Below are 15,431 nucleotides of genomic sequence, written 5' to 3'. Positions count from 1 at the left end.
GAATTGACCTAGCCAGGACAACTCAGGTCTCTTCATTCCTAATCAGATCTCTTTCCAAAGTGTCTTTTGAACTGTGTTTGATAGAGCACAGATTTGGTCCAGTGATACCCTCAGTCATGTGCCTTGGAGATCCCATTTTAGTTGCATTGAACAAAATATACACTATAATTTCTGGGCTTATAGCCTCTTGGGGTCTATTAAACTGAAATATTTCAATTTATAAGTTAGAAGGCTTGAAGATCCACAGCTTGTTAATGAAAACTTTCCATGCGATTTTAAAGCTGCCATCCTTGTGAGCTTGATTTAACCTCTTTTGAAAGCTCCCCCAGGAGTAAAGAAATAAAAAAAATCATTTCAGAAAATGATTTCAGGCTTTAAAATATTTTGTCAGAAGAAAAAATCAGCCTTAAATTTTTCCTACGTCCTATTTGCAGTAGTGAGAGCTCATTTCTTTAGTAGTCCTTGGTTCTAGGGTTTTAGGCTTTTGTTCTTAACATTACTTCAAAAGATGATTGGGGCCAGGGAGTGTATTAAATGGGTGATGGGCATTAAGGAGGGCGCTTTTTGGGGTGAGCACTGGGTGTCATATGTAAGAGATGAGTCACTGGGTTCTATTCCTGAAGTCAAGTCTACACTATATGTTAACTAACTCGAATTAACTAACTTGAAAGATGGTAACTGTATAGAGCATATCCAGCGACAAAGACGTGTTCCAGGTGAATAAGATGTGTTTACAGATCAGAGGGTAGAATTCTGTGAGGATTTTGTGAAACTAAATGTAAAACATTGGGTGTCCATACAACCAGGCTGTTACCCAAAGCCAGCATACTAATCTGTGTATCAGGGAAGAGGTACAGTGCATCATCCTAGCACATCATGGGTAGCACCAGGCTAAGCTGTTCGGGAGGTGTGTCCTTGTGTCACTGTCCAAGGTACTGAAACCAGGCCTTCACTCATAGAAAGCATCTATACTATCCCATCTGAGTTCCTGTAGGAAAAAACCACTGTTGTTTTCCTTCAATCGTTTCCATCTTGACTCAGACATATGTGGTTTTTACATCACTCTAGAAGTGACAGAACTGTGCCTTGTGTTTCACTATTAATATATTTATTTTCCATATACATTTGATATGTACATTTGATGACTATGTCAAAACAAGCACTGTTTTTTCCTTTGAACCTAGGAGAGACACATTTCTCTCCTGATGCCTTTCTCTCACCAGAAACTTGCTAACGTTATACAGACTTAGTGGATGCTTTAAAAAAAATATGGCACAGCCCCTAGACTTAGCCAATGTACGTATTTACTTATCAATGTACATATTTCTAGCAATATTATAATTATGATCAAGTCATTGTAAACATTCCTATATAGTCTTGTATATATTCAATTTAAAGTAACCATTAATTTTCTTGAGTCTGCATTGAAGTTATCAGGTGGCTCTGATTTGTTTAAGAATGATCTCACTGATCTATGGGGATGGAGACTAAGTATGTCTATCTTTCTTTCCTAGTTTCTCTCCTGTAGAAAATCCACTTTCATGCTCTGAGAAGAAACCCAGAAATCAAAGTGAATGATTTGTATTAACAGAGTCATGTCCTTCCAAAATCAAAAATAATTTTTATTGCCACATCCAACTTTGATTAGCTACTTGGCAAGAGATACATACCCCTACATGTATGTTTGTTGGTGAAAACATATCCAGAATTCCCATGAAAGTCTGATAGTAACACTATTACTATTGTCACCACCAGTAATAATAATAATAATATTTGTGATTATAGCTAACACACCTGTAGGGTATAGCATATTCCAGTAACTACTTTCACTGTTTTACATACATCAACTAATTTATCCCTCACAGCAACCCTATGAGGCAGATGTTGGTGTAATCCTCATTTGGCAGATGAAACTGAGGCTAAGTAATTTGACCAAGGTCAGACACATATAATTAAGTTTGACTTTAGTGCTAGCCTAGTAGGATATTGAGTGTATAAACAGTGAGATGATTAGAAATCTGGGTATCCCCCTGAAGTACTGATTTCCCAGACTATTGTCAGGTGTTAGACATCCTGGGGTCTCCTTTCTTGAGCTTGGTGGAAATGACTGATAGGAAATCTTCAAGGAAATCTTCGAGTTTGTTAGTATAAACCAGACAAGTTGTGGTCATAAACCTTGTTTGTGAGTACAGGCAAGGGAGTAAGCACTGGTTTGTATCAGAGCAGTCATTTGAGCTTATATGAAGAATGGCCTAGCAACCACATGTAGGGTGTGAGTGGACCACAGGGTGATTGATGGTCAGACTGTAGGGGACACTGGCATGGACAGGCTATATGAAAAGTGATGAGTGACCAGGCATGGTTAGGAACAATGCCCATGGAAAGGACAAAAGTGTGGAGGAGTTCAAGAATGTTTGCTTTGTTTTTCAGAACTAACTCTATCATCTGGAAGTTGTCATACATGAATTTCTCTCCCAGATTTATATGTTTCTGAACCATCTCTGTGTGTCTTGGCTGTCTAAAAATTTTGATTTTCCTTTCTTACCTTTCTTTCCCTTCCTCCCTCCCTTCCACCCACACTTTCCCCTCCTTTGTAGCCTTCACATGGTGACAAGACTTCTAATCCTGAAGTCCTGAAATGGATGAATGATTTGGCTAAAGGTCGTAAACAACTTAAAGGTAAGTGCCAGCCAAGAGTCTCTTTTTCCATAAAGGAAGCAGTTAAAATAGATAATTTGCTCCAAGATATTTTTTATTCTTTTCCACCTGTGCCCTCTTTAACCTCATCTCTCACGTAGATTGGAGGCTCCATTTTAAAATAAATGGTCCTGGGTCCCTTTCATTATTTGGCCCCATGTAATAATTCTCCTTATAAAGAGATTGAAGAACTCCAGACTCCAAAGAGAAATGATTCACTTCAGTGCCAGGAACATTTCAACACGTGGAGTATTAACTTCCCCCTAGGTTACTGGATTCTTGGATGTTAGAAAAAGGCCTGAACAATCATTTACTCCATATACCCCATTGTATATATGAAGACATTTATGTCCAGAGATAGAGACAATCTATGTAGCTGGGAGGTAGTGAGCTAGATATAAAACTCAGTGCTCTTACCTCCTAATCCAGTGTTCTTCTTTCTTCTTTCTCTGGAGATTATGATGATGATATGAGTGTTAATTAACTCTAAAATCCATTTAAAAGGACTATGGTATTTACCAATAAAAATTTATTTGCCTCCTCTGGGGCACCTGGGTGGCTGGCTCAGTCGGTTAAGCGTCTGACTTTGGCTCAGGTCATGATATCACATTTCATGAGTTTGAACCCCACATCCAGTTCTGTGCTGACAGTGCAGAGCCTGCTTGGGATTCTCTCTCTCTCTCTCTCTCTCTCTCTCTCTCTCTCTCTCTCTCTCAAAATAAAGAAACTTTAAAAAATTATAAAAAAAATAATTTTCCTTCTCTTTCCACATTCTTATTTCAATACTTAGATGTGGAAATTTTTCCAAATTTGTAAATTTTCCAAAGGTGATAAGGAACTGGAAGGGAATCTGAACTCAGTGGTATTAAACTGTAATGATGTTGCAGGTTTATAAAATATGCAATGTTTAAACATCACACCAGAGTGTAACTAAAAAACAAACATCAAACAAAGAAAATGAGCTCTGTAATTGAGAAATCAATATAAGTGGCCACCCTTTAGCATATTCTGAAATTTAATTCCATGATAATTCCCAAGTTGCTTTTTTACTTTTAGTTATTTAGGTTTATATAGAAACACATTGCAATAATGGTGAATCCTGGATTTTAAAAGATGACATTAGACAAAATTGTCAAGTTGGGGCTGCACTCCCATCTCTCATATCCTATCCCTCCTGTATTTCCTCAGATGTCTGCATGTGTAAAGCCTTACAGAAGTGCTTGCATTTACACAGGGGCTCTTAATGACACAAAACTTTCAAAACTCAAGTAAATGAACCAGTGAGTATAGAATTCCAGGTGTTGTGGTAGGTATTGGGTGAAATATTTGAGGGCCTGGTACCATCTTCCTCTAGACCTCATCCTTTGAAATTTAAGCCACTGACTTACTTCTACACATAACCCTCAACTTCCATAAGATCCCAGTCTCTAGAGCCCTTTGTTTTCACACCTGAGTAGGAGATATGCTGTTGGTTATAGTTATTAAGGCTGCCCTTGCCCTGTGGAAAGCTATCAGCAATAGTGTCCATTTCCACTGACTTCACATCAGTGGTGGGAATTTCTGAAAGGCTCTCTGCTCTTAAGCCCAGTGAGTCCTCCTTGCTCATGGTAACTCATGGCATTTCTCTTAGAACTAAAGCTGAAATTGTCAGAAGAACAAGGGAGTGCTCCCAAAGACCCACCTAGAAACCTGTCCTGTGAGCAACCTGCAGTCCCCAGAGAGAATGGGAAGCCAGAAGCTGTGGGCCCTGAGCCAAGCTCCTCTGGAGAGGACACTCCTGATACTGTGCTGACATGCCTAAAGGAGAAGACAGAGCAACTTCCTGCTCAGGAGGATTCTAAGGTACCTCACCATATCCTCACAGGTCCCAACATTCAATAGGATTCCAGAGAGATTATGGTTTTGACCAATTTGTAAGAGCACTTGGCACTACATAAACATCTTTAGGAGACTGGTTCTGAATTTCAGTCAGGTGACCTCCTAGCAAGTTATTGACCATGACCTATAGGTGTTGCCACTTAATTCCAGAATGTTATTCTGGAAGTTATACTATTGCATGCTGGTAGGAAGCAGATAGCAAAGATATTAGGGCGTATCATATCTACTTTCTCCCTTATTCCCCTAATAAATTAGCAAATTAACCCAAGACTAGTATTACAATCCCATTTTACCATATATTTTATTTAAAAAATAATGCAGCTGGGATGAGGTATTCATAGTAAGGAAAATGGTTTAGTATCTTATAAGATAGATAGGTAGGCTTTTTAAGAGAGTGTTAGGTAAAAAAATGTCTAAAGACCTCAGTTTTAGTCTTTGGACTGAAGTCTTTAGACATCTTAGTTTTGAAATCTTTGTGAAAGATTTCACATCCTGCACATCTTCTCATCCTGCACATCTATGCTTACATTTCATTTATGACCAGGAACCTTCCTTGTAGTCCTTTCTGTATCAACTCTAAAAGTGGTATGATTGCCTTTAATTTCTTGAATAAGAGTTGTAGCTTGCATATCATAGCCCTAACTATGCTGTATGACATTTTCTATCTCTCATTTTATACTTTAGACCTCTTGAGTAGAATAGCTATTTGTAGCTCATGATCCTACAGTGTCTGTACATAGTAGGTATTGAATAAATGTTTGCTGAATGAATGGACAGATGAATGAATGAACTAACATATTTAACTTTGGAATCAAGTATTATTGATAATAATGGTGACTTTACCTGTTATATTGCACATTATATGGTCTTAATCATAGGTGACAACATATGCCAAATCCCAAAAGGCTCACCATATGCCCCTGGACTTGTTCTTTACATGGAGACTTGTGATGTACAAGCAGAAATGGGCCTTTGGCCACCTCTATTTTTATGAAATACTTTTAGATTAAAAAAAAAAACAATTCTATGTTGTAAGAAGTGAATAGGTTTTTATTCACTTGGCCAACTCATTCCACCCCACCAAAGATTCTGGATTTTTATGATAGTCAGCGGATAAATGGGTAACACACACACACACACACACACACACACACACCCCTAATTCTATGTTCTACTTGATTAGGGCAGTGAGGGATGAGTTAGGATTGGTAGAGTAGACTTAGATCAGGACTCAATGCTTCAATAAGCCACTTTCTAGCCATGTATACTTAGTAAGTGAATTAGTTCTCTGAGATTCAATTTACTCATCTATAAAATACAGATAATACCTACTTACGTAATTATTGTGACAATAAGGAAAGATGCCTGGTGACTGGTGGGCAATCATTAATTTGCAAAAATATTTGAGTGCCACAATAGGCACAACAATGTGTTGTGAGGTATGATACATATTGGATATAATAAGATAGAGAAGCTATGAGGGTTACTGCCCTCATGAAACTCATGTACTTCTGAAAATTGGGATACAACAACAAATAAACAGCTCAATAAGTAAAATTATTAAAGATTTTGATAAGTAGTGTGCAAAGAATTAAACAGATAGTATAGAAAATAATGGGTATGCTTTCTACTTTATATAATGTGACTAGGAAGGCCAATAGGTGACATTTAATGAAGAATCAGCAGGCCAAGAGAGCAGCAAAAATCATTTTAGGCAGATGGAACTGCCAATATGAAGGCCTTGAGGGAAAAGATTGTGTGTACTTAGAATTCTGGGTCTGAGGGCTAGAGCACAGGATGGTATGAGATGTCAGAAAGTCAGACTGGGGCCCCTGACATAGTACCTTTTAAGTTACTACCTGAAGTATTGGAAAACTGTTGAGTTGTTGAAAGCAGGAAAGTGATATGGTGTGATTTACATTTAAAAGATACTTCTGAAATTTTTAAAAATATTCTTGAGAGAGAGAGAGAGAGAGAGCAGGGGAAGGGCAGAGAGAGGTGTGTGTGTGTGTGTGTGTGTGTGTGTGTGTGTGTGTGTGTGTGACAGAATCTGAAGCAGGCTCCAGTCTCAGCTATCAGCACAGAGCCCGACGGGGGGCTCGAACTCATGAACTGCGAGATCATGACCTGAGCTGAAGTTGAACACTTAACGGACTGAGCCACCCAGGTGCCCCTAAAAGATCTTTGTTATTCCTGCATGGAGAACAAATCACAGGGGAAAATTCTGGATAGAGAAAGATGAAATGGGTGGTTTGGACTAGCATGAAAGCCTTGTGGATGGAAAGAAATAGACATACTCAAAGTATATTCTGGATGTATAATCAAAAGGATGTGCTGAATCATTGGATGGTAGGAGGGAAGGAAAGGAAGAATCCAAGATGGTGACAGGTCCATTTACTGAGATAGGGAAACTACAGAAGGAACAGATTCAGGATGAGTGAAAAATTAAGAGGTTCTGTTTTTAACACGTTCACTTTAATATTCTTGAGGAATACCGTGACCAACCATCCCTGGTTTCCTTGGATTTTCCTGGATGCTAAAAATTTCACGTCTTTCAAAATGCCCCATCCTGGAAAAATGGGGATGGTTGGTCACCCTACTGAGACATCTAAGTCTAATAGGCACATGAACAGAGAATCTAAAGATCAGAGAAACATATTTGAGTTCTTTGGAAGTTATCTTTGTTTAAATGGCAATTTATTTCTATTATTTTAAATGAAGTATCTGTTAAACTGTATAATAAGTGTCAGAAGCCCCTTCAGATAAAGCTAGCATCTCTGCAGTAGGCTAAAGTGAGGCCCTTTAAATAGAAAGCATCTGTAGTGGAATATGTAGCTCTCAATATCTAAAGCTGTAGTATTGTTCCTGGGCGGGGGGGGGGGGGGGGGGGAGTTAAAATACCAAACCTGATAGTGGCTAGTCAGCTATCAGGTGGTTCCTACAGGAGAGTCCAAAAACCACAGAAGCAGCCAAGGGAGGATTGCAAATTTCCACAGTAGCTATATTATTCCTGGATCCTCAGTGAACTCATTAGCACTTGAGATTATCTGACTAGGTTCTATTTCTTTACACTCAAATTGACAGATTATTTTCATCTGGGGTCCTTGCTTTACTGTTGAAAATACTGTAAATATTAAAATGTCCAAGATGAAGAATTATTTCTTTTCTAGAGAGAACTTTATGAAATTTTCACATTTGGTGTTTAGTCAGAGTCCATACTAAAGCTGATAAATCCCACAGCATTGCCTTGTCAGTTCAGATACTGCTATAGGGTAATTTTCTTCCTCTTTTATTTATAGATGATTTTTGGAGGTAATAACTTCTGGGTCACAGGGTATCTATTCATTGAGCACTGTAAGTGAATGAATCATCCCTTAGGTATGACTGTGGTGCCTATTTATGTCCATTTCTTGTGAAAATCTTGAATTGGTGCTGGCACATCATACCTATTTTATTGCCCTTTCTCAGAACTGTAGGGTGGTATCAGGTGCATGGCACAAATTGAGCACTGTAAGTGAATGAGTCATCCCTGACTGTGGTGCCTATTTATGTCCATTTCTTGTAAAAATCCTGAATTGGTGCTGGCATGTTATACCCATTTTATTGCCCTTTCCCAGAACTGTAGGTGGTATCAAGTGCATGGCACAACTTACTAACTGGATGAGTAATGGCAGTTACTTCTGGCCCTTCACTAACTGCAGCATCTTTGAGGAGGAAAGCAGGTTTTTAAAAATATATATAACTCATTTTATTTTAAAAAATAAAATGAAAATATAGTGATTAGTAGGTTGTTATACCCACTGGTTGTTATACCTTGCAGAGAGGGCAACTTAAAAGTAAAGGGCACAAAAAGTAAGATCCCATCAAGTTATTTTGCCTACTTGTCATTTTAAATAATAAAACAATTTTTAAAATTGGTAATACTATCTCACATAGTTCAAAAGAAAATACAAATGGCCACACATTAAATAGATTCTTTGCCACTCCATCTGCTAGCTCTAGAGGTCTCCCATCCCCAAGCAGGTAACTATTGCGGCTAATGTTTTATGTGTACTTTTGGAGTTTCTATATAAAGCATATACAAGGGATTACTTTGGTAATTATTCTAAGAGTAAAATCAACTAATCAGAGTGAAAGATAAGTGCATACATTGTACATGGACCCTGATTTTCATCTGGCATCTTTGGACAATATTCTTCTATAATGGCATTTATCATCCTAAGCTGCTCTTTGGTCACTATTTTCCTCTTTTAGGACAAAATTTAGCTTTTCTAGAATCCAAAGAATTTAGTAAAAATAAATAAAATTACAAAAATCAAACTGCTGTACAGAGATGCTAATAATAGTTAAATACATCATTTTTCTGAAGTTGCTTTCTATGAAATATAAGTCCCAATGAGATACTGAATAAAAAACATTGTTCATGTTTTCTGAACTTGGATTGAGATTTTTTTTCTTTATTACCTATTAAAACCCCATAAGATAGATAAAAGGTTTGTTTTTTTCATGGCAAGATGTATCATGACTAGGAAAATATTTAAGAAATTATTAGGCTGGAAAACGAAAGGGTCTTGTGGTTACTTAACCAATACTTAAATGGCTTCTACAGAGAGAGGTGATCTATCTTTCTACTGAAAATGAAAGTTCTTAGGTTATAGCCTATGGAATTTATATGAAGATTGTTAAAAATTAGGGTACTTTTGTTTTTAAACCTGAGTTGATATATTTATAGCAGGGAAGGGGATGTGTTGAGTACTGTGAGAATTTTTTAAAATATCTGATATAATTTTTGTCCTCAAGAAACTTCTAACTCATTTGGGCAGACAAATCTGAAACACAGTACATAGTTAAGGCCCAGATAATCAGATAGAAAAGTTCAGAGAAAAGGGAGCTAAATGTGGGCCAGAACGGTTCTCAACTGGGACAGGGGTAGGGTAACATGTGAATAACTAGGAAGTTTGAAAAATACACATACTTAAGCCATGTTCTTTTCCTTCAGGATCCCTTTGTGGGATCTGGAAGGCAGAGATCCAGAGAGCACCTTGGGTATGTGTACTTTGACAAAAGATACCTGGGTGATTTGCTCTGTGATGTTTCTCCTGTTTCCTTCCTGCTAGTCGCTTAGTGAGAACCATCTGACCAGAGTGAAAAAATTATGTGTAGTAAACATATAGAAAATTAATGTAGGATACACAGAAGGGAGGAAAACCAAGGCAAGCAGAGGTTTGGTCATTTTTGATGGTCACTTTGGATGGAGAGAAGGATGATAGTGGTGGTGGGTAGGTAAATAGAGGATTGATAGATAAATAGGAAGCTATTTAAATTTTTATGCACAGTGTGACCTGTTAAAAATAGTGCTTAGGAGAATACATATTTGGACCAAGAGTTTATGAAATCTTTCAGTTGGAAGAAACTTTGTAATTCCAACCTCCTTATTGTACAGGTAAGATAAGGATTCAAATAAGTTAATTGTCATATCAAAAATAGTTTGTGGCAGAGCTAGCCAGTAACCTAGTATATACTCCAAGCTTGTGATGAAGACCTGTACAAAGTTTGTGTTTGTGAATATAGTCATGAAGATCCATATAAAATACATGTTTCAGAAGAAAAATCAATAGGTCTACATATTGTTTTTTAAGAATGAAGAAGTAAAATGACAGGCTTCTTACCATTACATATTTAGGATTCCTTCAGAAGCCTTAAAAACATCTTTCTAAACTTGGACCTATCCTTTAAGAAACTTTTCCTGGAAGAAAATTGGCATGTGCTTTAAACAGTATCTTATAATTGTCTTCCCTTTTTCTAATTACTGTTGCATTATAGTATTATTAATCCCTTACTTTGAGGCTTCAAAACTGTTTTTTTTTTTGCCTGCTAAAAATACTGACATGCTTTCATTCTTGCCTGAGAAAGGAACAATAATTAATTTCATGTTTTTCAGGTAGCTAAGCAAGACAAGAACCTCATAAAGCCTCTTTATGACCGATACAGAATTATCAAGCAAATCTTGTCAACACCTTCCCTTATTCCAACAATTGTAAGTCAGCATGCTTGCATTAACTAGAAACCTGTACTTGTGCTTGGTATTGTTTAAGTAGGGAGGCAGCACTATGACAGTGATAAAGAAGCCTTCTTGGTAGTATATGCTGCTAAAAAGGTCAGTTGTTATTTCACACAGTAGAAATGTGGTCTCCTTTGAGCCAAATATCATACTTAACAGGTGGATGATAATTAAAACTATTATGAAACAGGAATATATAGCAACTGCATTTTTTAGTTTATTTTGTGAGAGAGCACACATGGGAGGGGTGGTAAGAGAGGGGAAGAGAGAGAATCCCAAGTAGGCTCTGCACTGTAAGCATAGAGTCCAATGTAGGGCTCAAACTCACAAAACATGAGAACATGAACTGAGTTGAAATCAAGAGTTAGACACTTAATCAACTGAGCCACCCAGGTGCCCAGCAATTGCATTTTTGAAGCCAGTTTTAATATTTGCTTTAATTTCTTGGATGAGGAGAACAACTGATGAATTTCAATTTCATCATCTAATTTACAACACAGCTAAACCACACAGAGTCTTTCTATTCCGTGTGTTAATTTTTCTTCTTTAATAAGAAAATTGACTACATGTTCCTTGATACAAATGCAACATTTGTTTTTGGTACCATTTGACCATCACTGAATAAGACATAAGATTTATTTCAATAGAAAACATGGCTACTAAAATTGAGCTAGACTGTTTTTAATAAAGAATGATTTATGGGAATACAGAACTAGAAAGGCACCACAAATCCTACTCCTTTAATATTAAAACAGTCACTTGCTCAAGATATCAGTATAAAAAGGAATAAACATTAACAAATATACATTTAAGTATACTGGACTACATTTATAATTTCACAATTTTCAAGACAAACACAATAGTGATTCATAATCTCTAAAATGTTCCCATTAAAGAAGCATGGTTTAAAATGGGGTATGATTTTCAGATTTCCTTGCAAAAAATTCTTTTGGTTGTGGTATTAGCAGAACAGGTTAAGGAGTAACTCCATTTTGCTTTGGCCTTCATAGAGCTCTTCCCTGAATTTGTCAATTTTCTGACTATCCTCTATATCTGAATGTGGCCCACACCAGGGTCTGATTTGGGGTATTTCTGAATAACAAAAGGTATCTGAAGTCCATTTCATCCTAACCCATGTAACTGTTGTGAAGCTGGGGTCCAGGTCTGAGTGAAAGGGAGGAACTAGTAGGCAGTGCAGACAAGAATGGGACCATATCCTAGATTCTGTGCCTTCTTTGGTCCAGCAAAAAGACAAACTTGCTGAGCATTTTAGCCCAGCATTGGGTGGGGATGGGGTGCTTCTTTGATCATTAACTTCTGTAAGTTTTTTGATGCAACTGAGGAAGAGTCACTCTTGTTTGTTTCCTTCTGGGTTTTCAGTGGTACAGGGATCACCTACTCTTTTCATGGTGTCTATTTATGGTTCCTCTTCCTGTTTTTGCTTCAAGAGTCACTTAGCATTTTTGTGACTTCATTTAACTCTGCTTGTGATAAGCAGGAGGAAGAAGACTCTGATGAAGACTGTCCACAGGGAAGCCAACAACCTTCTCTGCCAGATCCAGCATCTCACCTGCCTATTGGCGACCACCTCACCTTCTCTAATGAGACGGAACCTATTAGGGTCCTGCTGTCAGATGAAAAAAAAGAAACCAAACAACCAGCCCTATCCATGTCCAATTTACATGAGGCCACTATGTGAGTGTGAATCTTAAATATGGAGTTTCTTTTTAACTCTTTATAGTCTGAGATACCTTACATGTGCCTACAAAATTCACAAGAGCTGTTAGATCCTCTAAAAAATGCAACCTACCAGAGAGCAGCCTAAAAGCATAATCTGGTTGTTCTCTTTATTGGAGAATTGAGAAGACAAAGCCATGAGGAACCAACACTCTCAATAAGGTCCTAAAGATGCCAAAAATGTTAATGTTCAATTTCCTCTAGTTGCATACCTTTTCAGCAGGTTCTAGCACCAGTCTAATTCTCAGCAGTGTGTGAAGCAGAGCTGGCTTTTGAAAATGCTAGACCAAAAGGAATTGGGGTCCCATGTGGTTCAACATTTGTCAGGGCCTTTAGATAAGATGGTTTCTCTAGCCTGGGAATCACTTTGGGTTTCAGTAAATGAGCTGCCCTTTTTCTCCTAATGGCCCTTCAGGAGCTATTTGTATTTTCATTAGTATTATCATTATTGTTATCATTACCATTATTTAGTAGTTGGCTTTTCTCTTCATCATTTCACCTTCTTTGGTTTGTATGTTATAGGCCAGATTATGAGATTTCCTTTAACATGTATTACAGTGTGGTGAGTGTATACCTCAAGATAGGTATGGAATCCACCCACATATATGAGGTGAGACTAAGGACTAAGTTGTAAATTGGGATTTTAGTGTGTTTGTAGAATCAGTTGGTACCACAACTTCGGCTCAGAGAAGTAACCCATTTGGAAGCAGAAAATCCATCTTCCTTCCGCTCTTGTTTTCTTTCTTTTTTCCCTCCTCTTTCCTTTCCTTCATTTATTTGTTGGTTGTTTGGTTCTTAAGCAGCTTTTGAGGGGTGTTAAGAATATTTTTTTTAATGTCAATATATAATTTCAGGGCGTTCAGTCTCTGAAAAAATGCACAAGTTCCCTAGATAAAAATTCCTGCTCTAAAAGATATGCTTTGTCTTAGTAGAATGAAGTGAGTAGAATTTTCAGTGTAACTCTATCTTCACTTTGGGTCCAATTTCATTCCCAAGGTTTTTGCCATTTTCCCCATACTCTACATTAAGGATGGAACTTGTTTTAAACTCTCTTCCTCTTGTGCCTCTTAAGTCTAGTCTATCACCAAATACCAGTGAGTATTCTTTTAAAATGTCTCCTTTTCCCTCATCCATTCATATGGTCATTACCCTCACCACACTTCAATTTTTTTTTGAGATTTTATTTTTAAGTAATCTCTACACCCAATGCGGGGCTTGAATTTACAACCCTGAGATCAAGAGTCACATGCTCTACTGACTGAGCTAGACAGGTGCCTCACCCTAACCACATTTTGTAATGGACTTAGTCACTCAGTCAGCTTGCCTTTTTTCTCCTCTCCTTTCTCCTTTTGTTCTTTCTCTTCTCCTATGACATTGTTTTCATTCTCTGCTTATGTGCTTCCCTATGATTAGGTTCTACATGTACTATATTTATTCAAAAGATACTTTTAGGCAGAACCCTTCTGTATCATAGTATGATTTGCTGAATAGATAAATCATTTTATGATGTCTCAATTATGCCAGAGTTTAGTAATGGCAAATCCATATTTTACTTGGTATAGGCCTGTACTTCTTGACCATCTCCGAGAAACTAGGGCTGACAAGAAGAGACTTCGGAAAGCCTTAAGAGAATTTGAAGAACAATTTTTTAAACAAACGGGAAGGTAAGTTGGGCAAAGATTTTTTTTTTAAGCAAGTATTTCCTAGGGAACTATCATTAAGAATGAGCTGGAGTTTTGGGCAGGAACGTGAATTTATAAAAGATATAAATAATTACAATAGTGACTGAGATCTAATGCAACATTCTAATAGTGCCATTATTAGGTATGTTTTATGGGAGGCTGTAGCCATCAAGTATGACATAAGGCTTTAAAAAAATAAAGATGAATTGCAAAAATTCCTAACTTTGCTTTATAAATCTCTTTACAATTATTGAATTTATCTAAAACTTTAAGAAATCTATTTGATTTTTTAACCCATATAATTTATTTGTTCTTGATTAGTTTCACAAATTATTCCCCACTTCATTAATTCTTCCTTTGCTTTAAATATATCTTTTAAACTTCAGGATCTATCCTTAATTATTTATTTTCAGGATTTGGTCAAAAGTTCATAGCTATTCTCTCTATCCTTTAAATAAATGTTTAGCTGTATCCTTTATTTGTCTATTTTTGTCAACCCAAGTCTCCATGTGCACTCCATCAGTTTCCTCTAAATTTGGCTATATTGTCAATGTATATATAACTTTTATATGTACTATATATATATGTATTATATATGTGCATGCATATATATATATATATAATTATGAGATTAAGGATTATGTGTGTGTATGTATGTACATATATCATGAGATTAAGGATTATTGATCTATGTAAGAGAAAGAAGAAAAATCATTTGCCTATCCTCAGCCTGTTTCCATGGTTGTACAATGAAATGACTGGACTTCCTGGAATACTTTGGGAAGGTATAGTTGTCATGTGGGATGTCAGTATTAAAAATAATAAGGTGTAACTTTCCCAAAGTCACAAAGTTATTAAGGTGGCAGAGGTGGGAGTCAGTGATACACTGGCCCCTTGATATTCCTCTCCATGTACATATCTGCCTCTCGTGATTTCTTCCATTTCAGCAGACTGAGGGTTGACCTAATGGACAAGGGACTATTTTCTAAAACACCCTGAAAGAGGTCTACTCACCTCTTAGCAGTTTCTCCATTTCAGTCCTCCAGAGCTGTGTACTAGGATTTGACCTATTAAGTCAGAAACTTATTGTACTTAGCAAATACAGATGTAATCCACTTTGTTTTCTGCCTGGACTCCAAATTTACCTTTCTGCTGTTGTTAACTAATCTACTGAAAAATGTTATGTGGCTGTTAAATTTAGAATATAAAACATAATTTTTCATTTTCTTTTTTCATTTCCATTATTTTTCCTTTACAGAATTTCCATACAGCTTTTACATTTACATTTTTTTTTACCTATATGAACCCAGGAGTCTAAAAAGTTTGAGAATCCCCCTCACCCAGCAGTATGCTAATAGTCCTGCCTAATGGAGGAC

At 36.9% G+C, this 15,431-nt stretch overlaps 1 protein-coding gene across 6 annotated transcripts in view; it reads left to right on the top strand.

Moving 5' to 3' along the window:
* Positions 1–15,431, top strand: part of FAM13C (family with sequence similarity 13 member C) — a 169,151-nt gene that overhangs the window by 150,343 nt on the left and 3,377 nt on the right. For 3 of the 6 annotated variants that reach the window (XM_045039993.1, XM_011287384.4, XM_011287382.3), the window contains 5 exons: positions 2,598–2,679; positions 4,328–4,539; positions 10,517–10,612; positions 12,132–12,331; positions 13,936–14,037. In XM_045039993.1, coding sequence (XP_044895928.1) covers positions 2,598–2,679; positions 4,328–4,539; positions 10,517–10,612; positions 12,132–12,331; positions 13,936–14,037 — 692 coding nt within the window. The remainder of the gene's footprint in view (positions 1–2,597; positions 2,680–4,327; positions 4,540–10,516; positions 10,613–12,131; positions 12,332–13,935; positions 14,038–15,431) is intronic. The other 3 variants (XM_011287383.3, XM_045039996.1, XM_045039994.1) reach the window with 3 other exon arrangements.

The sequence above is a fragment of the Felis catus genome, chromosome D2 (genome assembly GCF_018350175.1).
Source record: "Felis catus isolate Fca126 chromosome D2, F.catus_Fca126_mat1.0, whole genome shotgun sequence".
Classification (NCBI taxonomy): Eukaryota; Metazoa; Chordata; class Mammalia; order Carnivora; family Felidae; genus Felis; species Felis catus.
This window is presented reverse-complemented; position numbering and strand designations above follow the sequence as displayed.